This window comes from Chionomys nivalis, chromosome 13 (genome assembly GCF_950005125.1).
Source record: "Chionomys nivalis chromosome 13, mChiNiv1.1, whole genome shotgun sequence".
NCBI lineage: Eukaryota > Metazoa > Chordata > Mammalia > Rodentia > Cricetidae > Chionomys > Chionomys nivalis.
The window spans coordinates 6,084,558-6,110,572 of NC_080098.1; the positions used below are offsets into that span (position 1 = coordinate 6,084,558).

The 26,015-nt window shown below is 41.6% G+C and overlaps 1 protein-coding gene across 4 annotated transcripts in view; it reads left to right on the forward strand.

Annotated features, from left to right (window-relative positions):
* The first annotated feature begins 1,286 nt into the window (after positions 1 to 1,286).
* Arhgap12 (Rho GTPase activating protein 12) overlaps positions 1,287 to 26,015 on the forward strand; it is a 102,294-nt gene continuing 77,565 nt past the window's right edge. For 3 of the 4 annotated variants that reach the window (XM_057787410.1, XM_057787412.1, XM_057787413.1), the window contains exons 1-3: positions 1,287 to 1,439; positions 21,730 to 21,766; positions 23,969 to 24,723. In XM_057787410.1, the coding sequence (XP_057643393.1) occupies positions 24,046 to 24,723 (678 nt within the window). In that variant the 5' untranslated portion in view covers positions 1,287 to 1,439; positions 21,730 to 21,766; positions 23,969 to 24,045. Of the gene's footprint in view, positions 1,440 to 19,211; positions 19,400 to 21,729; positions 21,767 to 23,968; positions 24,724 to 26,015 lie in introns of all 4 variants that reach the window. The other variant, XM_057787411.1, reaches the window with a different exon arrangement.

Sequence of the window (26,015 nt, forward strand, 5' to 3'; positions counted from 1 at the left end):
CTCTTAATTTTAAATTCTCATCTTGAGCATATAGGAGGACAACATCTTAGAACATTAGCCCAGTTTGATTTAATAAGGACTATAAGAGACAACTGTTAGAAACCTTGCCAACATCCCAGTTGGATTTATTTATTATCACTTAACAAACTGGAGAGTTCAGCTTGTGCTAAACTGACACTGCTGCATCTTTATGGATGAAGCCAAAAAAGAGCTATTTCCAGAACCTGGCTCTTGAACCCTATGCCAACTTGCCCCTCTTTTCTGATGTTATTGAAATCTGATCTGGACATCGTAAGAGGCACAACCAACAAGTGGTTAATGGATCATTTCTGAATTCCCAATACTTTATTTTCTTTCCAATGTCTTTCGCTTTCAGAGCCAGAGGTTTTAAGTCAACGGTCTTCACGTGGGATAGTGGAGGTGCAGGCCTCTGACGATCTGAATTCTAGCAACTCTCACTACCTGATCCTTCACCCAAACCCTTCACTGTGGGCCACTTCCGGGTCCACGCTGCCACTCTGCAAACTTTGGACAATGACATCCTGGCCCACAATGATTGCACCCAGCAGGCCCCACGGATTCAAAGAGCAGTCACCTGAGTACTGCTCACCAGCACTCTGAGATAGGCTCAGGCCACCACTAGCTCCGCGTAGATCCAGTAGCTCAAGATCACCAGAGTTTCATTTAGTGCCAATATAAGTGCCGCGCATTCCCCATTCCCTGGGGTTGCCAGCCTGTGGACCCGTGACCTAGCGCGCCATTAAGCCCCAGACGGCAGACTCCCTGCCGCCGTTCCCCCGTATTCCCACTAGCGTTTTCCCAACACTTCCCACTAGATGTTTACAAAGTGTTGACACCTACTCGGCCGCCGGCTTTCGCGCCCTCCCTAATTCCTCCGCACGCCGGAGGCTGCCGAACCAACATCTGGGCACCCCGCCCATCTGGAACTCCGCGGCCACCTCTCCCCGCGCACCCTTTGCTGCCCTGAGCCTGGCGTCCCGCCCACTCCTGCCGTCACGTGAGTCGCCCGCGCTTCACAGCGCCAACGCCCCGCCCCATGCCACGTGACCAGCGCCACCACGCCCATCGACACCAGCCACCACGCCCCCTTCCATCACGTGCAGCCTCCGCCCCGCCCCTCAGGGAACTCGCCACGCCCTCCATCATCACGTGATCCACTCTCCCCGCCCACACCGGAGACCGCCCCCGCCTCTTTCATCACGTGGCACGACGCCCCGCCCGCCCCTTAGCACCGCCCCGCCCCGCCCCCGCGCCGGCGCGCTCCGACGTGCCCTGGAACTTACCCTCCCTCGGAGACCAGCCTGCGGGGACGCCCGGCGGTGGCGGCCGCCGAGTGAGCGCTTCAGGCGGGCTCTCCGTCGCTCGGCCACGGCGCCGGCGGAGGAGGGAGCTGCCCGTCGCTAGGTCTCCGACCCTTGGTAAGAAGGCCGGGCGCGGGTTCCCGCGGAACGCACAAAGGCGCTCGGGGGCGCGGGCTATGCCTGCTGAGGGCTGCGCCGGGGAGGGCGGCGGCCGCCTGGCCCACGGGGCGAGCAGGTTTACATGACCCGGGTCTCAGCCTGGGCTCCCGGGCTTCCTGCCTGCGGGCAGCGGGCCCTCGGGAGGGCGGGAGAGCCGGCCCGCCCCCCGCGGGTACTGCCGGCGGACACACCTGCCACCTGGGCCGCGGCCGGGACCGTGGACGCGAACGGCGCGCTCTCCCCGGCCCGGAGGAGCGCGTCTGCTGCCCCCGGTTCTGCTCCGAGAAATCTCTCCCGAGCCCTCGATTCAGAGAGAAACAACAGACTTCGCTGCCAGCGCGCTGCCTGCCTCCCGTCCCGGGCGCTTGTTTTGTCTTTCCGGAAAGGCTGCCCTTGACACGTTGGTGTCTTAAGTTACTGCAGACCCTCGCAGACAGAATGGCCACAAGGTGGTCATTAGGGAGAAAGGCACGCCCTTCAGTTTCAGAGGCGGGTGATGTTTTCTTTCTTTCTTTCTTTTTTTTTTAATCTTTTTGCCTGCAGCAGCAATTTAAAATGCCTTGCAAAGGCAAAAGCCAAATGTTTCTAGTATACCATTTTTTAAAAGTTGGAATGCCATTCCAAGTGTAGAGCCACGGGTAAGGGTTTTTAACACTGGTTACAAGGTTGGCCGTGTATGGTTCATGTTGACACGCGGAAGTAGATTTTATTGACCATTTAGGCACACATTCCTAAAGGGAGGTACATTGGAGGAAGGAGTCACCCGGCTTCTGGTTCAGATTCTGCTGTCCGACTTTAAAGAGGTGAGACCTTCGAAGACTCCGAATGTTGCAGTGAGAAATCGTTCAAAGTGTCTAGCCTGTAGCCCTGCTTCTTTTGTACTTAAAGCTGAGAAATGGTGGCCTGGAGGTGTTTATTTGCTCACGTCCGGTTGTGCCTACCTGATCTCTAAGAGGGTGTAAGGTAGAATGGATCATCTTTCCGTTTCTCCACTGCTCTGAGTCTGGCTACAGGTGCACTGTTTTCTATTTGAAAATTGCGTTGTAAGCCTGTCAGAACAGTTTTTGGAACCTAAAACCAGACTAGTTCGTGAAGGTATGATTTAGCCATGCCATCGAAGAGTTAGGCCAGTAGGGTGCACATAACTTTCCACCTTTCTGAGGTGATTTTTGTCCAGGAAATAAAGTGTGTGTGTGTGTGTGTAGTTCTTAGTATTTATTGACAATCTCCTGTTCTTTATCAACCATGGGGTTGGAGATTGCATTGAGTCATGATATGACGCCACTTGTGTATATTAGTTGTGCTTATATAATTATCAGTCTTTTAGTTTTTGAATATTCTACTCCAGTTTTGAGACACAAATGAAATATGTAAATACCACAGAACAGCTTATTCATTGTATCATTTGACTTTTGTTTTGTTTTTTTTTTTTTTTTTTGAGACAGGGTTTCTCATCATTTGACTTTTTTAAATAGGAAAATGTCCAGTGCTTTTAAAAAATGGACTGATATGAAACATAAGCTTTGCTAATTTAGTCCTAAAAGTGCAAATGACATTATTGGGATTAAGGGCAATAATTTTATTATTTGTTTGTTTTGTTTTGAGATAGGGCCTCACTTTGTAGCCCTGGCTGGCTTAAAACTCATTTTGTAGACCAGGCTGGCCTTGAGTTGACAGAGATCTCCCTCCCCCAGGAACTGGGATTAAAGGTGTGCCCCCACCATGCCCATCTAAGAATAATAATTTTAAATTGGCTAAAGTGAGATAGTGATCTAGAAAGTCACTAGATAGTAGCAGTATTATTTATCTGAGAAAATGGACATTGTAGTTTTTAATAAACAATGAGAGAGAAAAGTGAAAATAAGCTTTTAACACACTTTGAATTTAACAGTTGTAATTTTACTTAGGGGTATGTGCTGCTGGAAATCAAACCCAGGGCTTTGGCATGTTAGGTGAGCGCTTTCTTATAAAACCAATAACCTAATAAATATGTTACAAATATGTTCTATTCTGTAGAAGAAGTCAGATGTGGAAATGAATCTTTGTAACACAGGAATTCATTGTACTTCAAGTCACCTTCAGTTGAAAACCCAAATACCTAGGTCCTCTGGCTACCATTTTTGTAATTTTACTTCTTTTTTGTTAGCTGGTCTACTTGTGCCAGAGCCATGTGATTGAGCCATTGCCTTGTTGCTTTCATAGACCCAGTGAAAGTCCTTTGGTTCCAGTTTGTAGGTGATTTGACCTGGGCCCCAAAATGCTGATGCTTCATCTTGGAGCTCCTCACCTCTGTTGACAACCTAGGGCCTCTCGTACCCTAAAGTACAGGGGAATCATTCTTCTAATAAGTCCCCAGGTCATATGTGTGCTGTTGTGTGTAGATAGAAATGCACTGCCAGCTACCCTGTGATTTTAACTTCTAGTGCTCATGTTACAAAAAAAACCAAGTGAGCAAACTACATAGCATAAATCTATTTAATCTAGTATATTAAAATATATAATTAATATGAAAATTATTCTCATTTTTTTATTAAAATTTTGATAGATTGTGTAGCTTATACTTAGAGCATACAGTTTTTCCTTCCTGTGTTTCAAATTTTCAGTAGTCACATATTAATAGTGGCTATCGTGTTATCCTATATATTGTTAGTTAGTCTGAAATCTTTATTTATTTTAAAATTTTATTTATTTTTATTTTACGCACATTGGTGTTTTGCCTGCATGTATGTCTGTGCAAAGCTGTTGGATCCACTGGAACTGGATGTGAACACCATGTGGGTGCCGGGAATTGAACCTAGGTCCTCTGGAGGAGCAGCCAGTGCTCAGAGCCATCTTTCCAGTCCCTAGTCTGAATCCTTGATATGCTGTTCTAAGTATGTTTGCAGATTATTGCAACAGCAGCCCTTGGCAGTGTGTTGATTTTGAAGTGTAGATTTTGGGGCATTAGTCTCACTCCAGGATCTGATTATGGAATGTCTGTTTAGATGGGATCCTAGATGAGAAAACTTGAATGAAGTATGGACATTGTTATGCATAAGGTGATTTTGATTTATAGACTAAGAAAAGTGTGCCAGGTGTAACATTTAATGAGACAAATTGGATCTCAGGCACATGGGAACCTTTCTGAACTATTTTTGTAGAATTCTTTTTTCCTTTTTGTTGAAATAAGGTCTTATGTAGCCCAGACTTACCTTGAACTTAATATGTAATTGAATGTGACCTTGAATTTAAAATACTCTTGCCTCGCCTCCTAATTGCTGGGTTTATAGGTATTTGCCACCACATACAGTTTAATGCTGTGCTGGGAGTGGAACTCAGGGTCTCTTGTATGCTGTGCAGCTACTCTATCTAAGCTGTATACTAGCCCTAAATATTATAAATCTTGGGTGTGGTTTTTTTTTTTTTTTTTTGAGACAGAGTTTCTCTATGTAACCCTAGCTGTCCTGGAACTCAATTTGTAGACCAGGCTTGTCTCAAACTCACAGAGATCTGCCTGCTTCTGCTTCCTAAGTGTTGGGGTTAAAGGCCTGTGTCACGGCAGCCACCATTACCCTGCTGCTGCTGCTGCTGCTGCTGCTTCTACTATAAATTTGTTGTTGGTGGTGGGTTTTTCCCCCCTTTTTCTAGACAGGGTTTCTCTGTAGCTTTGGAGCCTGTCCTGGAACTAGCTCCAGGCCAGCCTCGAACTCACGGAGATTTGCTTGCCACTACCTCTTGAGTGCTGGAATTAAAGGCGTACACCACCATCACCTGACTGAGTTCTATAAATCTTAAAATCTTCTAAAATAAGAAATACATTTTGTAACTGGAGATTACCACCCCTCAGCCCCCCACCAGTTCCTGAATTGTAACACACATTCAGATTGGTCTGATAACACGTAGAATCAGCTATCAGGGACCAAGCTGAAAGATCAGAGAAGCAAGCAGAGCAGCCAACCACTGGAGAGTTCTTACCGCTACCAATACTCATACTGAAGGCACAATCCTGTCTACAAATCCTCAGACTGCGTGCTCATACTGAATCTTCATACTGCATCTGAGCTCCTGTCTCCCCACACCTTATATTCCTCCTCTCTCTGCCTAGGCATATCACTCCTGTCTCCACCTCTTTAGTTTCCTTCTTTAGTGCTGGGATTAAAGGCGAGTGATTGGGATCACCTTTGTGTGAGCTCTGTTTCTCTTTGAGATAGATTCAATCTTGTGTAGCCCAGGGTGGCCTTGAACTCACAGAGATCTGCGTGCCTCTCGTCTCTCAAGTGCCTGAATTAAAGGTGTGTGCCACCATTGCCTGTCCTGGGTTTACTAGTGGCTTAGCTTTGAACTCTGATCTTCAGGCAAGCTTTCTTAGATTACAAACAAAATGTCATTACATTTCCCTTATTTTCTGTCTAAAGTTAAAAAGGCTATAACTAATATAAGAAAAATATACAATAAGTACAATAGCTATATACAGGCAATAAATGCATCAACAAGGTCTAGTCTATTTGCATTTGACGAATTCAGAGAAAATACTCCGTTATTCTATCTTGGTGAGTCCAAAGTCTTGTACCTAATTTACTTTCTATCATAACTTGCATTACTATCCAAAACTATCTCCTGATGTCTCTCAACCTTATACACTTTACACTTCTTTAGTGAGTTTCTTTTCTGAGTCTAGTAAACAAGGGAAGCTATTAACTATCTAGTCTTCAGCTCCCTCAGAGACCTGAGAAGGAAATAATATTAACTGAGTAATCAGGAAGTGCAAGCAAGCAACTTCCAAAAAAATGTGAGAAATGACTAACAGCGGGCTGCCTGGGCAGTCACCCAAGGTCCCTTTGCAACGTTGGGGCTTCTGTCTTTGGCTTACAGGCCTAGAATATTGGACAGACTTCTGTGAAGCAGGATTTTTGAAGGACGGTCCCGCCTTGTCTTGGCAATGTTTGTTAGTCACTTTCTTTTGTGTCCTGCTTGTCTAATTTGGACAGCATACCATCAGCAATCGAGGCAAGAGCACTTCCTTGCTCAGTGTTTCTTCAATGCCCATCATTGTCTCCGATGTAGATTTGTGCTGCCAAGAGCAAATATGTCTCAGTGTAATATATAAAAGGAACCTATGGCTGGGTGGTAGTGGCATTCACCTTTAATCCCAGCACTCGGGAAGCAGAGGCAGGCGGATCTCTGTGAGTTTGAGGCCAGTGTGGTCTACAAGAGCTAGTTCCATGACAGGTTCCAAAGCTACAGAGAAACCCTGTCTCGAAAAACCAAAATAAATAAATAAATGAACATATGTTACTAAAACATCTCAAATGCCATATTCTTCCAATCTCTGAAGTGTTTGACGTTGACCTGTCTATCTAAAGTATATCTGTTTGATTTTGAAAACATGCCTAATATGACTATAAGTTTAATTGTAATAGATGACTAATTACTAACCTGCATTTTTAATTATCCTAAACAATTGATAATAACTTTCAAGAACTAGAAACTTGCATTACATTGTTATATGAACTGTATATTGAACAAGATTTGAAACATATGTACAGTATGTTTTAACAAAATCTCAAACTTGTATCAGTATACAAAATTTGTATACAATATACAAAACTGCAATCCAATATAAAATATTTAAAACTAGTAGTTGCTTTATAAAAGTAGAATCAATGGTATACCTTTTTATCTTATCTCTATATCCCCCCTTTTTCTGTTCAGAACAAGAACCCTGAATATAATCTCCTTTTTTAGGTTTTTCCTGACCATTACCAATAACAGCTTGTAACCAGTCCCCAAACAATGACAAATACCCGTAATCCCTTGAATGATCCAAAGCTACCCACCCCACCTTTTGGGAATGTGGGCGTTGTATTCTGGCTCTGAATGTACAGAGATCTGTCTGCCTCTGCCTCCTGAATGCTGGGATTATGTTGAATTGTTTTCTCATTGTTTTTTACAAGTTAGTAAACTGTATTTTCTACAAGAAGAGTTCTTTGTTGAAGTATGTTTTCAGACATCTCTAGTTTGCCTATTCAATTTTTCAGTGGTATCTTTCTTTTTTTTTTAATGTCCAGTTGGAAATCTCTCCAGCCACTATAGTCAAACCAGCTGTTTCTTGGTGGAGGCATTTTGCCATTAGGAATTCTGACTTCTTAAGTTGGTAAAATAGAAGCCAAACACAGGTGAGTTTTAAGGTAAAATAAGGAGAGGGGAGTCTTCATTTCTGTTTTTGTGAAGTCTGGCTATGGGAGCAATAGTCAGTCCGTGGAGCATCCTGTAGCTTAGCAGCCTGATGCTACAAGGGATGACACGATAAGCCTAGTACTTCATATGAGACAATGGACATGGCTAGTTTTGAGGGCAGTTAGCATCCCTCCAACTCCTGCCTTTGTTGCCACATGCTGAGAAAACTTTAGAGGAGCTCTAGAAAAAGATTTTTAATTTTGATAAAATCTAGTTTGAATTTTTGCTCTTTTTTTTTTTTTTTTTTGGTGTCAAGCTGACTGTGATTGTGCATGACTATAATTCAGTAATTAAGAGGCCAAGGATGTTGAGTTTGAGGCCAGCTGGGCTATGTGGTGAGAACCAGTGTGAAAAAAATAAATAAACATTTGCCAAACCAATATTCACTTATGTCTTCCTAGTTATAAGCTTTTAAAAAATCTGTGATCCATTATGTTTTCCATGAAATATATGGTATATGAGAGCTATATGAATGTTGAAATTTATTGTTTGTTGAAAATGCCAAACTATGGATATATAGGTAAAAATCTAGGAGTTAGCAGGGCAGTGGTGACTCACTCCTTTAATCCCAGCACTCCGGGAGGCAGAGGCAGGTGGATCTCCAAATTTGAGGCCACCCTGGTCTACAAAGTAAGTTCTAGGACAGCCAAGGCTACACAGAGAAACCTTGTCTCTGAAAACGAAAACACCAACAAAATAATCAACAAAACAAAAACCTAGGGGCACAATTGCTACAACATGTGCTAAAAGTATATATGTTTAATTTTGAAAGAAACTCCAGTGTGTTTTCAGTAGTAGCTGTACCATTTCACATTCCCACCAACAATGAAGGAATACTTGGAACTCCATTCTGGCTGGTACTTGGTGTTGTCAATATTCTGGACATTGCCCTTCTAATAAGTATGCGGTAACATCTCATTATTATTTTAACGTGCATTTCCTTGATGCCATATGTATGGATATTTTGATGACCACCCCCCAAGGTTTCTTTCTGTAGTGCTTGCTGTCTTGGAACCCGCTCTGTAGACCAGGGTGGCCTTGAACTCGGAGATTGTCTGCTTTTGCCTCTCAAGTGCTGGGATAAAATATGTCACCAGGTCTCAACCACCAATCTCTTTTCTTATGTTTTTATGGTATCTTTATATCATCTTTGGTGAAGTACCTGTTAAGGTCTTTGTCTCTTTTTTTTTTAAAGATTAATTTTTAATTTTGTGTCTCTGTATGTGCACGCTGAGTGTAGGCACCTGTGGAGGCCTGTGCGTTGGGTTTAATTTTGTGGCGCTGAGTGTAGGCACTTGTGAAGGCCTGTGCATTGGATTTCGAGGAACTGAAGTGTTGTGAGCTGTCTGGCATGGGTGGTGGGTACTGAACTTGTGACCTCTTTCAGAGCAGTAAGTACTCTTAACTGCTGAACTATCTCCAGTCCTGGCTTATTTTTTAATTGAATTTTTAATTAAATAAATGGATTTTAAATTTTTAAATTATTTTATTAAATGTGTATGGGTGTTTGCTTGCTGGATACATTTGTGTGCCAAGTGAGGAGACCACGAGAAGGCTTTGGGATCCCCTAAAAATGGAGTTAAATTGTTAGCCACCAATTAAGTGCTGGGAGTTAGCTAAACCTGGGTTCTCTGAAAGAATAGCTGGTGCAGAGCTGTCAACTTCTTTCTCCAGCCCGAATTGATTGGTTTTTAAATGATTAACTTTGGACTTGATACATTATAGTTTGAAAATATTGTTGGAAGGTAAGCGTGATGGTGCATGCCTGAATCCCAGAACTTGGGAGTTGGAGTCAGGAAGATTAAGACTTGGGGTCAATAGGCATAGGCAGTTCACAGCTAGTTTGGGCTACATGAGATGGTGGAGGGTTAGAGGGATCCATTTTGTTACAATTGGATTAGCAATTTTTTTGTATTTATAATCTTAAATGATACTGGTTAGTAGCATTTTTTCCTCTGTCAGCATTTTGTTTATGTTGCTATAACTGTAATGCCAACTTTATAGAATGAGTTGGATTCTTTTCACATTGATCTTTTATGGAGGTTTTTGTAGAAATGTGAGTTTTCCCTTAATTTTGAGTAAAATTGACTAGCAGAACCATTTCAGCCAGGAGTTTTTTGGTTTTTTTTTTTTTTTTTTTTTTTGTTTTTTTTTTTTTTTTGAGGCCGGGTTTCTCTGCTTTTGGAGCCTGTCCTGGAACTAGCTCTTGTAGACCACGCTGGCCTCAAATTCACAAAGATCTGCCTACCTTTGCCACCCGAGTGCTGGGATTAAAGGCGTGCGCCACTACTGCCCGGCCCAGCCAGGAGTTCTTTTTGTGAATAATTTTTAATATTTACTTTGTATATGTTGTGTGTGTGCATGTGTATGTATGTATGTGGAGGCCAGAGATCCCACTTTTTTGTTTGTTTTGAGGCTAAATTCTCTGGACTGGAGCTCATAGATCAATAGGCTGACTGGTCTGCTGTCTCGGTTTCTACATAGGTTCTGGGAATTTAACTCAGGTCACATTGTATGCTTGTGGGGCAAGCACTTTACCAACTGAATCTTGACAGCCTGTGGCTAGTTTTTAAATAATTACTCAATTTGTTGCATAAACTATTTAAGTATCTCTTTTTGAGCAAATTCTGGTAATTTTTGTCTTTTAAAATTTTTGTTTTATTCATTTATCAAATTGGTAAATTTTCCTCTCTGTCTTAGGACCTGTAAATATTCCTAAAAAAATTTTTTTTGGCACTGTGTCTTCTGCTCTTGAAGAGTGTGATCACAAGATACCAGTTTATTGGTCTACAAGAACCAGATCTGGTTCTACTGATTTCTTCTAACATTTTCCTGTTTCCTATTAACTGAATTTTGCTCTGCTTTTTATCATATACTTCTGTTAATTTTGTATTTTATTAGATTTTTGTTAGTTTCTCAGAGCGCCATTTAGTAGAGATTTAAAAATTGTTTTCTTTGAAATAATAGTAAATACTGTAAATGTTGGTACTATTTCCCTTCCTGTATCCTTGAGTTCAGTTCAGGTTTCTGTCTGATTTCTTCCCTATCTGAGTTACTTCAAAGTGTATTATCTAAATAGCAACAATTTTACTTTTTCAGTGGTGTTGAGGATCTAACCAAGAGTCTGTTACTCATGTACTCTGCCTCCAAATTACATTCCAGCCCTCATTTAGGGTTCTTTGGTTTTGTAACTTTATAACTTTATTCTGAGCATGATTCTGTCGTTCATATTTTGGGACTTGCCTTATGACCCAGAGAGTGGGCTCTAGGAAGCATGCCTTCCCAGAAGCTGCTCTTCAGTTGTGTTTACTGCTCTTCCTTTGCCAGAGTGTTTTATTGTGAACATGTGGTGCTTGGTTTTGGTTGTTGCTGTTTGTTTTTCTTTTGTTTCCTTTTAAAAAATAATATTTTGGACAGTGGTGGCACTGACCTTTAATCCCAGCACTTGGAAGCCTACTCTACAGAGTGAGTTCCAGGACAGGCTTCAAAGCTACAGAGAAACCCTGACTCAAAAGAAAGAAAAGAAAAAAACTAAAAATAATCTCTTTAAAAAGTGTGGAATGCTTCACGAATGTTACCCTGGCTGGTTGGTATTGACCTGGTTCCAGTGTTGGATATCTGTGAACTAGAGGCCAGCCTGCTCTACAGAGTGAGTTCCAGGACAGGCTCCAAAGCTACAGAGAAACCCTGTCTCAAAAGAAAAGAAAAGAAAAGAAAAGAAAAGAAAAGAAAAGAAAAGACACTAAAAATAATCTCTTTAAAAAGTATGGAATGCTTCACGAATGTTACCCTGGCTGGTTGGTATTGACCTGGTTCCAGTGTGTACAGGCACTTTGCTGGTCACCCCTGTGCTTAGTTTTGTTTTGATAGCTTGATCTCTGATAGTTGGTGAATGGTGATACTTTTCTTTTAACTTTTTATTGATTCTTTGTGAATTTTATATGATGCATCCCCAATGCCTCTCATCTCCCCGTCCCTCTGTATTCAGCCTCTGCTCTTTCAGTCTCTCCTGAAAAGAAAACAAAAAACAAACACTAAAAATGAAAATAAAATAAAAAAAAAAAACAAAAAGAGTATCTTGCCATGGAAGTTGTGATGTGTCACCCTGTCTACCAAACTTTTGCCCAGTTTTACTTGCAGGTGCTCATTGCAGTGAATTATTGGTCTGGTTTGAGGCCTCAGGCTTCTACAGCATCAATTCTGAACTCAGGGGGCTCCTCTCAGACATCCTGCTGCTGTCCTCTGTCATGGGGACCCTGCAGCTTTGGGGTGGGCCAACTCAAAGCCCTGGATCTGGGATTGGGTGGTAACTAAATTGGTCAGCCTGCCTGTGCTCCTGCGACAGGGCCCTACTCTCCCACTTTGCCCAGGTGAAGGGCGGGGCCATCTCTCTGGTCTGTGATAGCTGTCAAGGGGCAGGACCGGCTCACCTGAGCTCATGCTGTCAGGACCAGCTCTCCCTCACTGCTATGGAGAGGGGCAGGGCCAGCTCTCTCTCACTGCTATGGAGAGGGGCAGGGCCAGCTCTCCCATGCTCATTCTACCAGAGCCCCCTCTCCTGAGTGCTGCAGCTGGTGAGGAGTGGGGCTGTAACACAAATTCTAATTGGTCTTAATAACAAAACCTGGAGTCCGATATAAAAGGTCAGAGAAGCAGAGCAGCTAGCCACTAGAGAGTTCTTACCTCCACCAGTGCTCAGACTGAAGGGGCAATCCTGTCTCTAAGAATCCTCAGAGTGAATGCTGTGGACAGAGACTGTGCTTTCCTTTCCCGGCTTCCCAGACCCCAATAATTACACAGAATATATATCAATAACAGCATTGTTTGGATGATGGCTCAGGCGTATTTCTAGCTAGCTCTTACATCTTAAATGTCTTTGTACTGCCACACGGCTGTTTCTCTTTTAGATGATTCAATCTTATGTAGCCCTGGGTGGCCTTGAACTCAGAGTTCCATTGCCTCTGTCTCCCTAATGCTGGAATTAGAGGTGTTCCAAGCAAAATATCAGTACATGGGGCCTGTTCTCTTGCACCACCAGCAAAGAGTGGGGCCATCTCTCCTGTCTTTACACCTCCAGGGCTAGCTGAATGGTGGTACCTTGTTTAGGTTTTAATGTACTTTTTAAAAAATTAAGTTTGAGTAAAAATTAAGATCTTTGGAGTAATTCTTTTTGTTTTTTTGTGAACATGTATGTTGCCCATACACGTGGAGGCAAGAGGTTGACTCAAATGTCTTCATAGTTCTTTACCTTACTTTTGTGACAAAGAGTTTGTGTGTGACTCCCAGGGATCCTTCTGCATGTACCTCCTCAGTGCTACAGGTTTGTGCCATTGTGTGTGGTTTTTTTTATATGGTTTCTGTAGGACCAACTCAGGTTCACATGCTAGCATGGAACAGCAGCTGAGCTATCTCTCCAGTCCAGGATTTTCTTAAAATTTTTTTTTAATTAAAATTTTAGGGGCTGGAGAAATGGCTCAGCAGTTAAGAGCACTGGCTGTTCTTCCAGAAGACCCAGGTTCAAATCCCAGCACCCACATGGCAGCTCACAACTGTCTGTAACTCCAGTTCCAAGGGATCTGATACCTTCATACCAATGCACATAAAATAAAGTTAAATAAATTATTTTTTTAAAAAAATTTTATTTGTGTGTGTGTTGTGCCTGCATGTGTTTATGTGTCTATAGAGGCCAAAAGGTGATTGTAACATGAGGGCTGGTTGTGGGGATTTCTGTCCTGCCCGGTTCCCACAGCCGGCAAATCCCAATGAAAATCACACAGAGATCTCCATAAGTTATAAAACTGATTGGTCCATTAGCTCAAGCTACTTATTAGCTCTTGTAACTTATATTAACCCATTGTTCTTATCTGTGTTAGCCACATGGCTCTGTACCTTTCTCAGCCGGTCAGCTCACATCTTGCTTGTTCGGTGGTTTGTGCAGGGAGAAATGGGCTTTCTCCTTCCCCAATTCTCCTGTTCTCATCGCCCTGACTCTACTTCCTGTCTGGTTGACCCGCCTATACTTCCTGCCTGGCCAATCAGCGTTTATTTAAAATATGATTGATAGAATACAGACAATTCTCCTGTACCAGGTGATGTCTGATTCCCTGGAACTGGAGTTGCAGCTGGTTGTGAGTCACAGTGTAGGTGCTGAGAATCAAACCCAGGTCCTCTGCAAGAGCAGCCAGTGCTCTTGCCAGCTGAGCCATCCCTCCAGCCCTGTATTTCCTCACTCTCTTTAAATTTTTTTTTTTTTTTTTTTGGTTTTTCGAGACAGGGTTTCTCTGTGGTTTTGGAGCCTGTCCTGGAGCTAGCTCTTGTAGACCAGGCTGGTCTCGAACTCACAGAGATCCACCTGCCTCTGCCTCCCAAGTGCTGGGATTAATAAATTTTATTTATGTTTTTCCCCCAGAGACAGTGTTTCTCTGTAGACCAGGCTGGCCTGGAACTCAGAGATCTGCCTGCTTCTGCCTCCTGAGTGCTGGGATTAGAGGGTGTGCCACCACCGCCTGGCTTGTGGTTCTTCTTTAGAGAGGTAGAGGACAGAAAGCCCTAGGATTTGGGGAACAATAGTTGATTGCTGGTGTGCTTCTGAAGTGCTGCTTTTCAGTGTTCTGAACGTTTGTATGCCTGCTTTTTAAATATTTTACTTTGAAAATAACTATGTGATTAGTACTTATATGCTGTTTGAGTAGGTGGGTGATTTAAATTGTACTCTGTAACCACCCTTATTTTCTATCACCAAGCTATATCTTAACTTTATAATCACTTTTCTTAAGTTAAAATATTGCTTAAAATTTCCCATTTCAATGTGTGTGTGTGTGCGTGTATGTGTTCCTGGAAACTGAACTGTGGACCTCATGCATGCTAGGCAGGCACTAAACTGCTGAACTACAGCTCCAACCCCTTTTAACCATGTTTAAGTATACCAGTCAGTGGCATTGAGTAAATTTGCATTGCTGTGCATTCATTACTATTATCTATTTCCAAATGTGTTCCTCATCCCAAATCGAAATTCCATACCTATTCAAAGTAATTCTTTATGGTCTCTCTGTCTCGATGACCGCCATTCTCCTTCCTGTTTCTATGCATTTGACTATTGAGGTACCTCATGTAAGTGTAATAATGCCACCTTTTGAGATTGGCTCTTCACTAGAAATGGCATTTTCAAAGTGCATTCTCATTGTATTTTGTCAAACTCTTTTTTTTAAAAATAAGACTGAGTACTCGGGCCTGGAGAGATGACTCCACTGTTAGGGGGACTGGCTGTTTCTCCAGAGGTCCTGAGTTCAGTTCCCAGCAACCATATGGTGACTCACAACCATCTATAATGAGATCTGGTGCCATCTTCTGGTGTGCAGGCATACATGCAGGCAGAGCATAATAAAGAAATAATTGTTAAAAAAAAGACTGAGAATTCATTGTGAGTGTATACTACGTCTTATTTTCTCCCGTGGTTGTGGGCATTTGGTTTATGTGCACTCTGGCTACTGTCAGTCATGCTGCTGTGAGCATGTGTATACAGGTGACCTGAGTCACTGCTTTCAGTTCTTTTGGACATATTTCCAGAGTGGGATTTTTGGAGGAGCTGTGACACCGTATGCCCCACTGTTCAGTTCACATTTTGCCCAACAGTGTACAGCACTACTGATCATACTGCTGATCATACTGCTTCACTACCCTACTGTTTATATATTAAAAACATTTATTGCTCTCTCTCTCTCTCGTTCTCTCTCTCTCGCTCTCTGTCTGTCTGTCTGTCTGTCTCTGTTTATATATTAAAAACATTTATTGCTATCTCTCTGTCTGTCTGTCTATCTGTCTCTGTTTATATATTAAAAACATTTATTGCTATCTCTCTGTCTGTCTGTCTGTCTCGTGTGTGTGGTGGTGGTGTGGGGACATATGCATGGAGTACATGTCAAAATCAGGTGGGTTTTTCTTTCACCATGTGCATTCTAGAACAGCAGTTCTCAACTTTTGGGTCTCAACTCCTTTGAGGGTTGCTTATAATCCTGCATATCAGATATTTACATTATGATTCATAACAATAGAAAAATTAGTTATGAAATAGAAACAAAATTTTATGGTTGGGGGTAACCACAACATGAAGAACAGTATTAAAGGGGTCATAGCATTAGGAACCTCTGGTCTAGAAGTTTTCCCTCTCCTGCTCTCTCCTGGCTTTCCCAAGCTCTGGTAGCTCTCATCTGTTTGTGAGATCACACTGGATTCAATTTCTGACTTATTTAACATATGTCCTGTGGGTTCTTTTCATGTGTCACAAATGATAGGGTTCCATCCTTTTTTATGGCCAGCTACTTTATTGTGTCTACACAACATTTTTGTCATTCGTTGGTGGAAACGGTTGATTCCATTTCCTGACTGTTGTAAATAGAGCTGTGATAAAAGTAGAACTGCAGCTGCTTCTTCGGCATGCTGATTTGAAGAAGTTTTTAATTTAGTAAAGTCCAGTTTTGTCTCCTACATGGATTACGAATTTGTTATATTAAAATTCATTGCCAAATCCAAACTTGTATTTCTGATTTCTGTTTTGTATTGAAGCACCCTACATCCCCATGTGTACACTAAACCTTGCACATACTGGGTACCACTGATTTTAACTCCAGCCTGTGAGCTACAATCATTCCCAGAGAAAGTCGTTGAGATGCCCATTTCTGTCATTTGCGGCATGTGGGTCTGCAGATACCCTGTGCAGATTTTCTTTTTAAAAAGAGACAGAGTCTTACTATACCCTGGCTAACCTGGAAATTTACTGTGTAGTTGTCCTTCAAACTCAGAGATACTCCTGCCTCTGCCTTTTGAGTGCTGGGATTAAAGCTTGGGTACAGATTTCCCTCATTAACATATGCTTGCTTCTCCACCTGCTGCTGCTGTCTCCTCATTTCTGTGTCAGACTTGAGCCTTGCTTTGCCTCCCTTCGCTGGTCTTCCCCGTCACCTCCTTCACTGCTTCTTTCCTGTGCTCTAGTTTTGCTGTTTCTTTTCTTTTTTTTCTAAATATTTATTTATTATTTATTATGTATACAATAGTCTTTCTGTGTGTATGCCTGCAGGCCAGAAGAGGGCACCAGACCTCATTACAGATGGTTGTGAGCCACCATGTGGTTGCTGGGAATTGAACTCAGGACCTTTGTAAGAGCAGGCAATGCTCTTAACCACTGAGCCATCTCTCCAGCCTGTTTTGCTGTTTCTTTACAGCCAAACTGATTGATGATATTTCCCTTTCCTTCTTTACATTACCTGTTTTAGTTCAGAGAAGTGTTTAATTTTGTGTATCTGTTCATTCTTAGAAAGCAGAGATTATTCATTAAGAAAAAACTTGAAGTACTTACTGCTGGCTAATGATTATAAATGTACAACTTAGAAAACTAGTTGGTCACTTCTGTTGGTACCTCTGGATTTTTGTTGTACTCATTAAATTTTATTTTATTTATTAGCTGCCTGTTCAGGAACTTTTGTTCTTATGTTTTTCCTCTTGTGGTTCTGGGGTACATACTAGGCAAGCAAGCATGCTACCAATTAAGCTGTATCTTCAGTCTTCAGTATTTTGCTTTTTTTTTTTTTTTAAATTTTGATTTACTCTTTGACAGCTTTGTACGTGCATATATATTCTATCACATGTATCTTCCATTTCTCATCCCTACCCTCCTCGGCTAACTCTCCATCTCCAGTTACTTCATTCTTCTTTTGTTTTCAGGCCTCACGCATGTTAGAGACTGCTCTACCACTGGGCTATGGCATATTTTTGTTTACTAATTTTAAGCAATATATTTTAAAAACTATGTGGAGAACATAGTGCCAAGAATTAGTGCTTTAGCTGTAATATTTTAGATTGCTTAATATTTACAAATTTGAGTCATATTTTCATTTTATTATTCGAAGTACTAGAGTATTAGAATTACTGCATGTGATGTGCATATCTGAATTAGTCTTCAGATATGTATTTGGATGTATTTACTTAAGTTTTTGTTTTTCTTTAATATATTATTTTCTTGTTTATTTTATTTTGTATGTATCTGGTAAGATGTGGTTGGTTAGAACAGATGTCCTGGGGGAGGAAGATAACATTTGCTGAACTGTATAATTTGTGGTAGGCTTCTTAGTAATTTACATGAGAAAGACAGTTTAAAAAATAACAGATGGGAAAAAGATTATCAGATGATAAAGTACCATGATAGAAAATTCTGAGTTTGAGTTGAGAATAGAGCAGTGGTAGATGTGACAGTGCTTCTCAGATGGCTCGGTTGGGAAAACCTGAGTTTGGTCCACAAAACTCACATAAAAAGCCAGGCATAGTGGTATGTGATTGTAATCCCACCCCTGGGGAGATGGAAACCCGGTGTATACTTGGGGTGTATCTTTGGGGCTTGCTGATCAGCCAGCCTGGGCTAAGTGGTGCATTCCAAACCAGTAAGAGACCCTGTCTCAAAAAAGAAAAAAGAACCCCAAGAAAGCAGAGCAAAATAAAGCCTGGTGGGGTGGCTCACATATTTAATCCTACACAGACGAAGGAAGATCTCCATGAGTTCGAGGCCAACCTGGTCTACATAGTGAGTTTCAAGACAGTCAGAGCTACTTAGTAAGATTCCTGTCTCAAAACAAGCAAAACTCAAATTAAAACAAAAAATAAAAAGTAGTAAGGTGCGTGGCACACACGCCCCTTCTCAATTCCCCGCTCCTGTCACACATACAAAAGATGTAAGTAGGTGTGTGTTAGCTGAGACAAAAGGGAAGATGTGATTGCAGCAAGGAAGGAAGAAGACTGGCAAGCGGCCTGAAAGTCTCGTGGACGTTTGAAAAATTGCTAAGAAAAGCAAGGGCGATGTTCAAAGCCATAGATATGCAAAAACTGAATGTTCTGGTGGTTGTGTGCTTAGCAATTTGTGTTTGGGATGAACACGGATGGAGGCATGTGGTGATAAATACAGAATAGATTTCATTTCAGGAAAGTTCTGCTGAGAGAGTTCTCTAGTTAAAAAGCAAAATCCCATCTAAAGTTATCAGAGTGAACAGCTTTTGTCTTAATCTAAGTAGAAGAGGAAGAACTAAATCCAAATCAGAAGTAAGCTTTTATTTTAATATAGCTTGTTCTTAAACAAAATGGAATCAATGATTCACATAATTGTATATGATTTTCACATAAGCCTATTTTTGTAGCTATCCCATGAATATCTTAATCTTTCAATTGTTTATAATAAGACTTTTCTTTCATTTTATTTGATTTTTTCCCCTAGGGTTGTGTGTAGTGCATAATCTGCTATGTAGCTTTTTAGATGTTTATGATGTTAACAATTAGAACTTTCCAGTTTTATTCTCTACCTCTTACCTCCCTCGTGAGACTACCTTTCTATATAGATTATAATTTGCCTTTTCTTCTCACATTTCAGTGCCTTTATCTAAAGCTATAGATTGGATGTCTGATGTTGAATTAGTGAAGTTGACTCCTTGTATAATCCTTCTCTTTCTCACTGTTCGTGCATACTTGTCTTTGTAGTCACCAGGGTGGGTGCAATCTATCGTAAGGCCTGGCAGTAAAGAGAGAACATGGACTGCTGTTCTTCAGCGCCACCACCTCTACTAGATGAAGTCAAACACCTTCTGACCAGTCTTGATGTTTCTAAGCTGCAGTAACCTTGTGAAAAGTAGCTGCATGTTTCCTTATTCATGTCTGTGTCTTCAAAGGTACTTTCTATTTTCTATTTCCCTGGAAAAAAAGAAAACCCAAGTCACCCCAGGATAAAGTACAGTATGTTTTCATTTAACAATAGAATTGTGAGAATCTGCATTGGCTGATTGCCTCATTGTTGGACCATCAGTGTGTTTACCAGATCTGGACTGTCACTGCTTTCTGCATGCAATGGATGATGTCAGCACATGATGTTTAATGTTCTGCCAGCATTATTGTTACAGGAACTTCTTCTCTCTCTTTTTTTTTTTTAATTTTTTATTGTTTTGGTTTTCAAGACAGGGTTACTCTGTAGCTTTGGAGCCTATCCTGAAACTAGCTCTAGTAGTTCGAGGCTGACCTTGAACTCACAGAGATCCACCTGCCTCTGCCTCCCAAGTGCTGGGATTAAAGGTGTGCACCACCACTGCCTGGCCAGGAACTTCTTAAAAAACATAAATTTATGTCTTAGGTGATAATTTCTAAAATATCAATGAAATGCAGTATAAAAACACAACTATACAGTCATTTATTATCATCAAGTACTATGCTCTGCATATAATTGTTTATATTATACCTTTTATACTGTTGCAACATGGTAGGTGTGTGTATGTCATTATTACCAAAAACATGACTAATGTGTCACATTAGGATGTTAGGATACCATTATAGCAATTTTCAGTTTTATTGACATCTTAGGGACCACCGTCGTATTTATTGTCTGCCTCCAGTTTTTGTATTACACATGACTATGATTCAATATGAGCTTTCTGGGCTTTTTATTTAGTTTTTTTTCCAGACAGAGTTTCTCTGGCTGTCCTGGAACTCACTCTGTAGACCATGCTCATAGAGATCTGCCTGCCTCTGCCTCCCAGGTATTGGTGTTAAAGGCGTGTGCTACCATTGCTCAGCTGTTTTTTTTTAAAAAATATTTGTTTATTTATTGTGTATACAATATTCTGTTTGTGTGTATGCCTGCAGGCCAGAAGAGGGCACCAGACCCCTTTACAGATGGTTGTGAGCTACCATGTGGTTGCTGGGAATTGAACTCAGGATATTTGTAAGAGCAGGCAATGCTCTTAACCTCTGAGCCATCTCTCCAGCCCCTTTTTTGGATTTTCGAGACAGGGTTTCTCCGTAGCTTTTGTTTCCTGTCCTGGAACTAGCTCTTGTAGACCAGGCTGGCCTCGAACTCACAGAAATCCACCTGCCTCTGCTTCCCGAGTGCTGGGATTAAAGGCGTGAGCCACCACTGCCTGGCTTCAGCTGTTTTTTTTAAAATGATTTTTGTGTGTGTATGTGTCTGTATCTTTATCAGTATCTGTGTCAGTGCGTGTTAACATCTGTGTGTGTGGTCATGGAAGAAGCCAGAAGAGGTCATTGGAACCCTTGGAGTTGGAGTACCATCTATCTGCGGCCACCAATATTGGTGCTAGGATCTGAACTCAGGAAGAGCAGCAGGTGTTCTTAATTATTGAGTCATCTCTGCTGCCCTTATAATGCACTTCTGCAAAGTTGTGAAAAACTGTGGAGGCACAGAGTGACTTCTGCATGAAATCAGAGACGAACAGTGCAAAGGTTGGAAATTCTCTTTCCTGTTATGTGCAGATGTGACAGGAGAGGGGTGTGGAGAGACAGGAAGTAGGTTTAGAATGTGGTAAATTCAGGACTTCTAACCAAACAGTTTTGCTTATAAAAATGTCTAATATTGAGGAATATTTCCCCCTTTTTGTAGTTTTCATGACATTGACTCTTTGAAGAGTTTAGTTCTGTTGTGTCATGTCTTGCCTTCTGGATTTGTGTGTAACAATTTCTTGAGGTGAAAAGTACTTTTGATAAGAACACAGTACAGGTGACAGTCTGCACTTCAGTGTGTCTTATTTAGGTATCCACTGTTGATTGGTAGGTTTGATCATTTGGTTTAGAACGCTTGGTAGAAAAGAAGCATTATGATGTCTGTTTCTATTTTTGTAAAGAGCTAAGTAATCTATGGTGAAAAAAATGTGTTATCTTTAAATACACTGAATACCATGAACTTGGAGAAACAATTAGCTTAGCAGTTTTACCAAATTTGCTTATCATAAATAAAAAAATTAAAAATTTGCTGTTTGTCAGAATAAAGGCAAGGAATGTTGAGGCAGTGATGGCAGCAAGCGAAGGCTGTGGCCACCGTGACCTCAGTATCCTTTGTGACTTTGTTGGAGTGGGCGCTGAGAAGTCATATAGCCCCTTGTATTCCTTATTGCTATCGTCAAAATAGCTTCAGAATTGTACACAACATTACGTGCTTAGCCTCCTTTAAGGAATCTTGGTTAGAGATAATAAAATTTTTTATTTAATTTTATAGGTTTAAATGAAACACCAGATGTTTACAGCCTTCTAAGGTAAGTTTAATCTTTTTGAAACGGTGTTACTGTATTTACCCACTCAATAATTGCAGTTGCTGAAATTTTGTTGATAATTAATTTACTTACCACCTCAGCTTACTGGCTCTATCTTAGAGATGATAGTCCTTAGGAGAATGATTGTTTATCTTAGAGATGATAGTCCTTAGGAGAATGATTGTTCCCACACACAGGGTACAGTAACACCTGCATCTGTGTTAAACTGTGACCATCACTTGGGAACAGGCACGAAATTTCCCACCTGTGCCATGTTAGTGTGCAAAAAGTTTCACACATTTTCAGTTTTGGGTCAGTGATACTGCGGGTGGTTTTTAACAGTGATGCTAATCTCTGCAGTCGGGGAGACTGAGACAGGTAGATCTTGATGAGGCCAGCCTGGGCTACACAATGAGAACCTTTATCCAAAAGTATCAAGTGTTAGTGTTGGCAGTGTGTTTGTCCTCTGTGGGCTTTAGAGAAAATCCTGCCTTACTTCATCATCGCTTCTTGTTGCTGGGAATCCTTGATGTTCTGCCCGTTTCTGCTTTTGTCTTTTGACGCTTCTGTTTTTGTTTCCCTCTTGGCTTTCTTTGCTTCTCTCTGTCTCTGTCTCTGTCTCTGTCTCTGTCTCTGTCTCTCTCTCTCTCTCTCTCTCTCTCTCTCTCTCCTTGAGACAGGTCTTCATAAATCCTGGCTAACCATTAAGTTGCTGTGTAGCCTAGGATGTGAAAGAAAATGAGGACATGACTACTCCTCGGTATTTTTGAGGAGAAGGATTTTATTGTAGATATGAGGGAGAGAGTTCGGCTAGAGACATCTGGAAGGGTCCAAACTGAACTGGGCCATGAGAGGAGAGAGGGGGGCAAGAGAGTGAGAGAGGAAGAGTAGAGAAGGCAAGCAGACCAAGAGAAAAGAACCAAGAGATCCAGTGGCCAAAATGGCAGATTTATATAGGAATGAGAAGCTGGAGGAAGGAAAATGAAGCCTAGTCCCTGGACTGGAAGGTTTAGGATTAGGGACAGGTTGAGAAGTGCTGAGAAGAGCCACAGGTACTGGGTGGAATCCAGGCCTTCATGCATGTTCTTCAATCACACTTCTAACTGACTTACCTCCTCCCTACCCTCCCTTCTCTGTTTCTGGATGTCTTCTTCCTTTTTAAAGACATGGGAGGGGGCACAGCTGGAGGATTGGGCTTATCTGGTAAAGTGCTTGCTATACAACCTGAGGACTAAAGTTCAGATCCTTAGCTCATAGGCGGTACTGGATGGGTGTGGCAGCCTGGCCATAATTCTGTCTCATGGGAGGTGTAGACAGAATCCTTAGAGCTAGCTGGCCAGCCAGACTAGCCAAACCTTTGGCTTTATTTAGCAAGGTACCCTGGAGAGTGATAGAGGGAAATACCTTGAGCCTGCACATGGACCTGCATCTACGTGTGCTCAAACACAAGCATACATATAGAAGACACACACACCATACAGTAATATAATGAAGAGATACAGATATGGGGACTTTAGGGTCACTCTAATCAAATATGACTATCTTAGAGTTTTTATTGCTGTGAAGAGACACTGTGGTCACAGCAACTCTTATAAAGGAAAGCGTTTTATTGGGACAGGCTAACAATTCAGGGGTTTATCACTATCATCATGGAGGGAAGCATGGTGGCACATAGGTAGACATGGTGCTGGAAAAGTGACCGAGAGTTCTACACCTGGATGGGCAGGCAGCAGGAAGACTGAGGAGTTGGGCCGGGCTTGAGCATCTGAAAAGTCAGTGACACAATTCCTCCATTAAGGCCACACCTAATCCAAAAGGCCGCACTTCCTAATCCTTTCAGATGATGCCACTCCCTGTTGCCTATAGAGGGACCATTTTCATTCAAACCACCACAATGACTTGTCTTAACTTTACCCCTGCAAAGACCTTTATTTCCAGATAAGATCAGCTTTTTAAGTCTTGAGGTGAGGACTTGACTGTACCATCTGTGGGACACAATTTATACCAGTATCGCAGTGTTTACTATTCCCTCTTGGATCATAAATAACATGAAGAGTTAGAATGAAAATATCTTAAATGTAGGATGATACGTGTGTTATTAGACATGTTTGCTTTATAGGACTTGAAGTGTAAATGGTGTTTATGTTTGTGAATATCAAATCTAGATTACGTTGATTTTTTTTTCTTCTCTTTCTCCATTTAAAGTGTTATATTAACACAGCAAAGCACAAGGCATAATGTGGCATACCGTCTGTCTTGAGAGTGAGTTTTACTGAGTAAAAATGGCTGAAAGAAGTGGGAAGATTGCTGCAGGACAAGTGTATATTGAAGTGGAATATGATTATGAGTATGAAGCAAAGGACAGGAAGATTGTCATTCGGCAAGGGGAGCGGTACATCTTAGTGAAGAAGACCAATGACGATTGGTGGCAAGTCAGACCAGATGAGAATTCCAAAGCTTTCTATGTGCCCGCACAGTATGTCAAGGAGGTCACCCGCAAAGCCCTGATGCCACCTGTGAAGCAGGCAGCTGGACTGCCCAATAATTCTGTGAAGACGATACAGAGTATGCATCTCCAGAGATCGACAGAGAATGTGAACAAAATGCCCGAGCTCTCAAGTTTTGGAAAGCCATCATCATCTGTTCAAGGAACAGGTCTTCTTCGTGATGCCAACCAGAATTTTGGATCCAGTTATAATTCAGGCCAAACTCTTAACCTAAGCCTGGACCTGACCCATAATAATGGAAAATTTAACAGTGACTCACATTCTCCCAAAGTTCCCACCCAGAATAGGACACGCTTATTTGGTCACTTTCCCGGGCCAGAGTTCTTGGACGTTGAGAAGACTAACTTCTCTCAGGAGCAGTCTTGTGACTCAGCTGGAGAAGGCTCCGAAAGAACACATCAGGATTCCGAGTCTGGGGATGAGCTTAGCAGCAGCTCCACTGAACAGATGAGGGTAAGAGAGAATAAAAGTGGCGTTTTAATTAAAGCCACAGTGTTATGAATTGGCTGTTGTGGTTTATATGTTCAGAAAACATGGATTCTGTCCTGATTTAAATAGAGAAAAAAAATGTGAAATAGCTCATGACACTCAGAGGACCCCTCCCTCTATGGTATTCTTAGTTCTTCTGTCTTTGGGGGCTGTTTTTCTCCCTGCTGATGTGCACTAGGCAGAAAACTTTCCTTTAGTGGTGTTGTATGTTCTGCTTTCTGGTGGTATTCACTTTGACTTGTTTCTAGCAGGTGGTCAGGTGTAATACATGGCTACATGTGTGAGGAAAGATGTCACTGGCATATTTGTGACTAACCTGCTTATTGAAACTTGATACCCTGGAACACCAAGCATTATTTCATGAATACTTCCAGTCATGCTTGTGCCTTAAGTGTTTCCCCTTGATTACAGCAGAGGCAGAGGATCTCTGTAAGTTCAAGGCCAGCCTGGTCTACAAGAGCTAGTTCCAGGCCAGGCTCTAAAACTACAGTGAAACCCTGTCTCGAAAAACCAAAAGAAAAAAAAAATGTGTTCCTGGTTTGATTTTTACTTTTTTCCCTACCTGACTGACTTTTCAGACTGTGTATGCTGGTTTATTATTCAAATGAAGTCATTTTAAAAGTTCATGTATGAAATTGAAATCTCACACATGTGGGAAATTCTGATTTTTTTTTAAAGATTTATTTATTATGTATACAGTGTTCTGTCTGAAGAGGGCACCAGATCTCACTACAGATGGCTGTGAGCCACCATGTGGTTGCTGGGAATTGAACTCAGGACCTCTGGAAGAGCAGTCAGTGCTCTTAACCTCTGAGCCATTTCTCCAGCCCCCGGAAATTCTGATTTTTAAGTACATTTTTTAAAATTTCCAGTTTAAAATAAATTTAAACATAATATTTTGGTTTGAACGTCTCTCTCCTTCCTTTTTGTTTTTTTTGTTTTTGGTGCTGGAAACTTTACTCTAGGTCTTGGGCTTAATAGGTCAGTACTCTGCTGTTGAACTACTCTCCTAGCCCTTGTAATAAAATCACTCAGGTTCAAGTTAGTTAGTAGTTAGGTTGCTCTTAGGTATGGTCTAGTTCTGTAAGTTATAACCGTTTATAGCATTTTTGATTGAATGTAAGAAACAGGAAGATTCTATGGAGAAACTTCCAGTGTTTGAGGTCAAGGCAGGAAGTAGCACGATCACTGTCTTCTATGGACTCTTGAGTTTTAGTGTGATACTCTGATATAGAATATGTGTGTTTGCTGGAGCT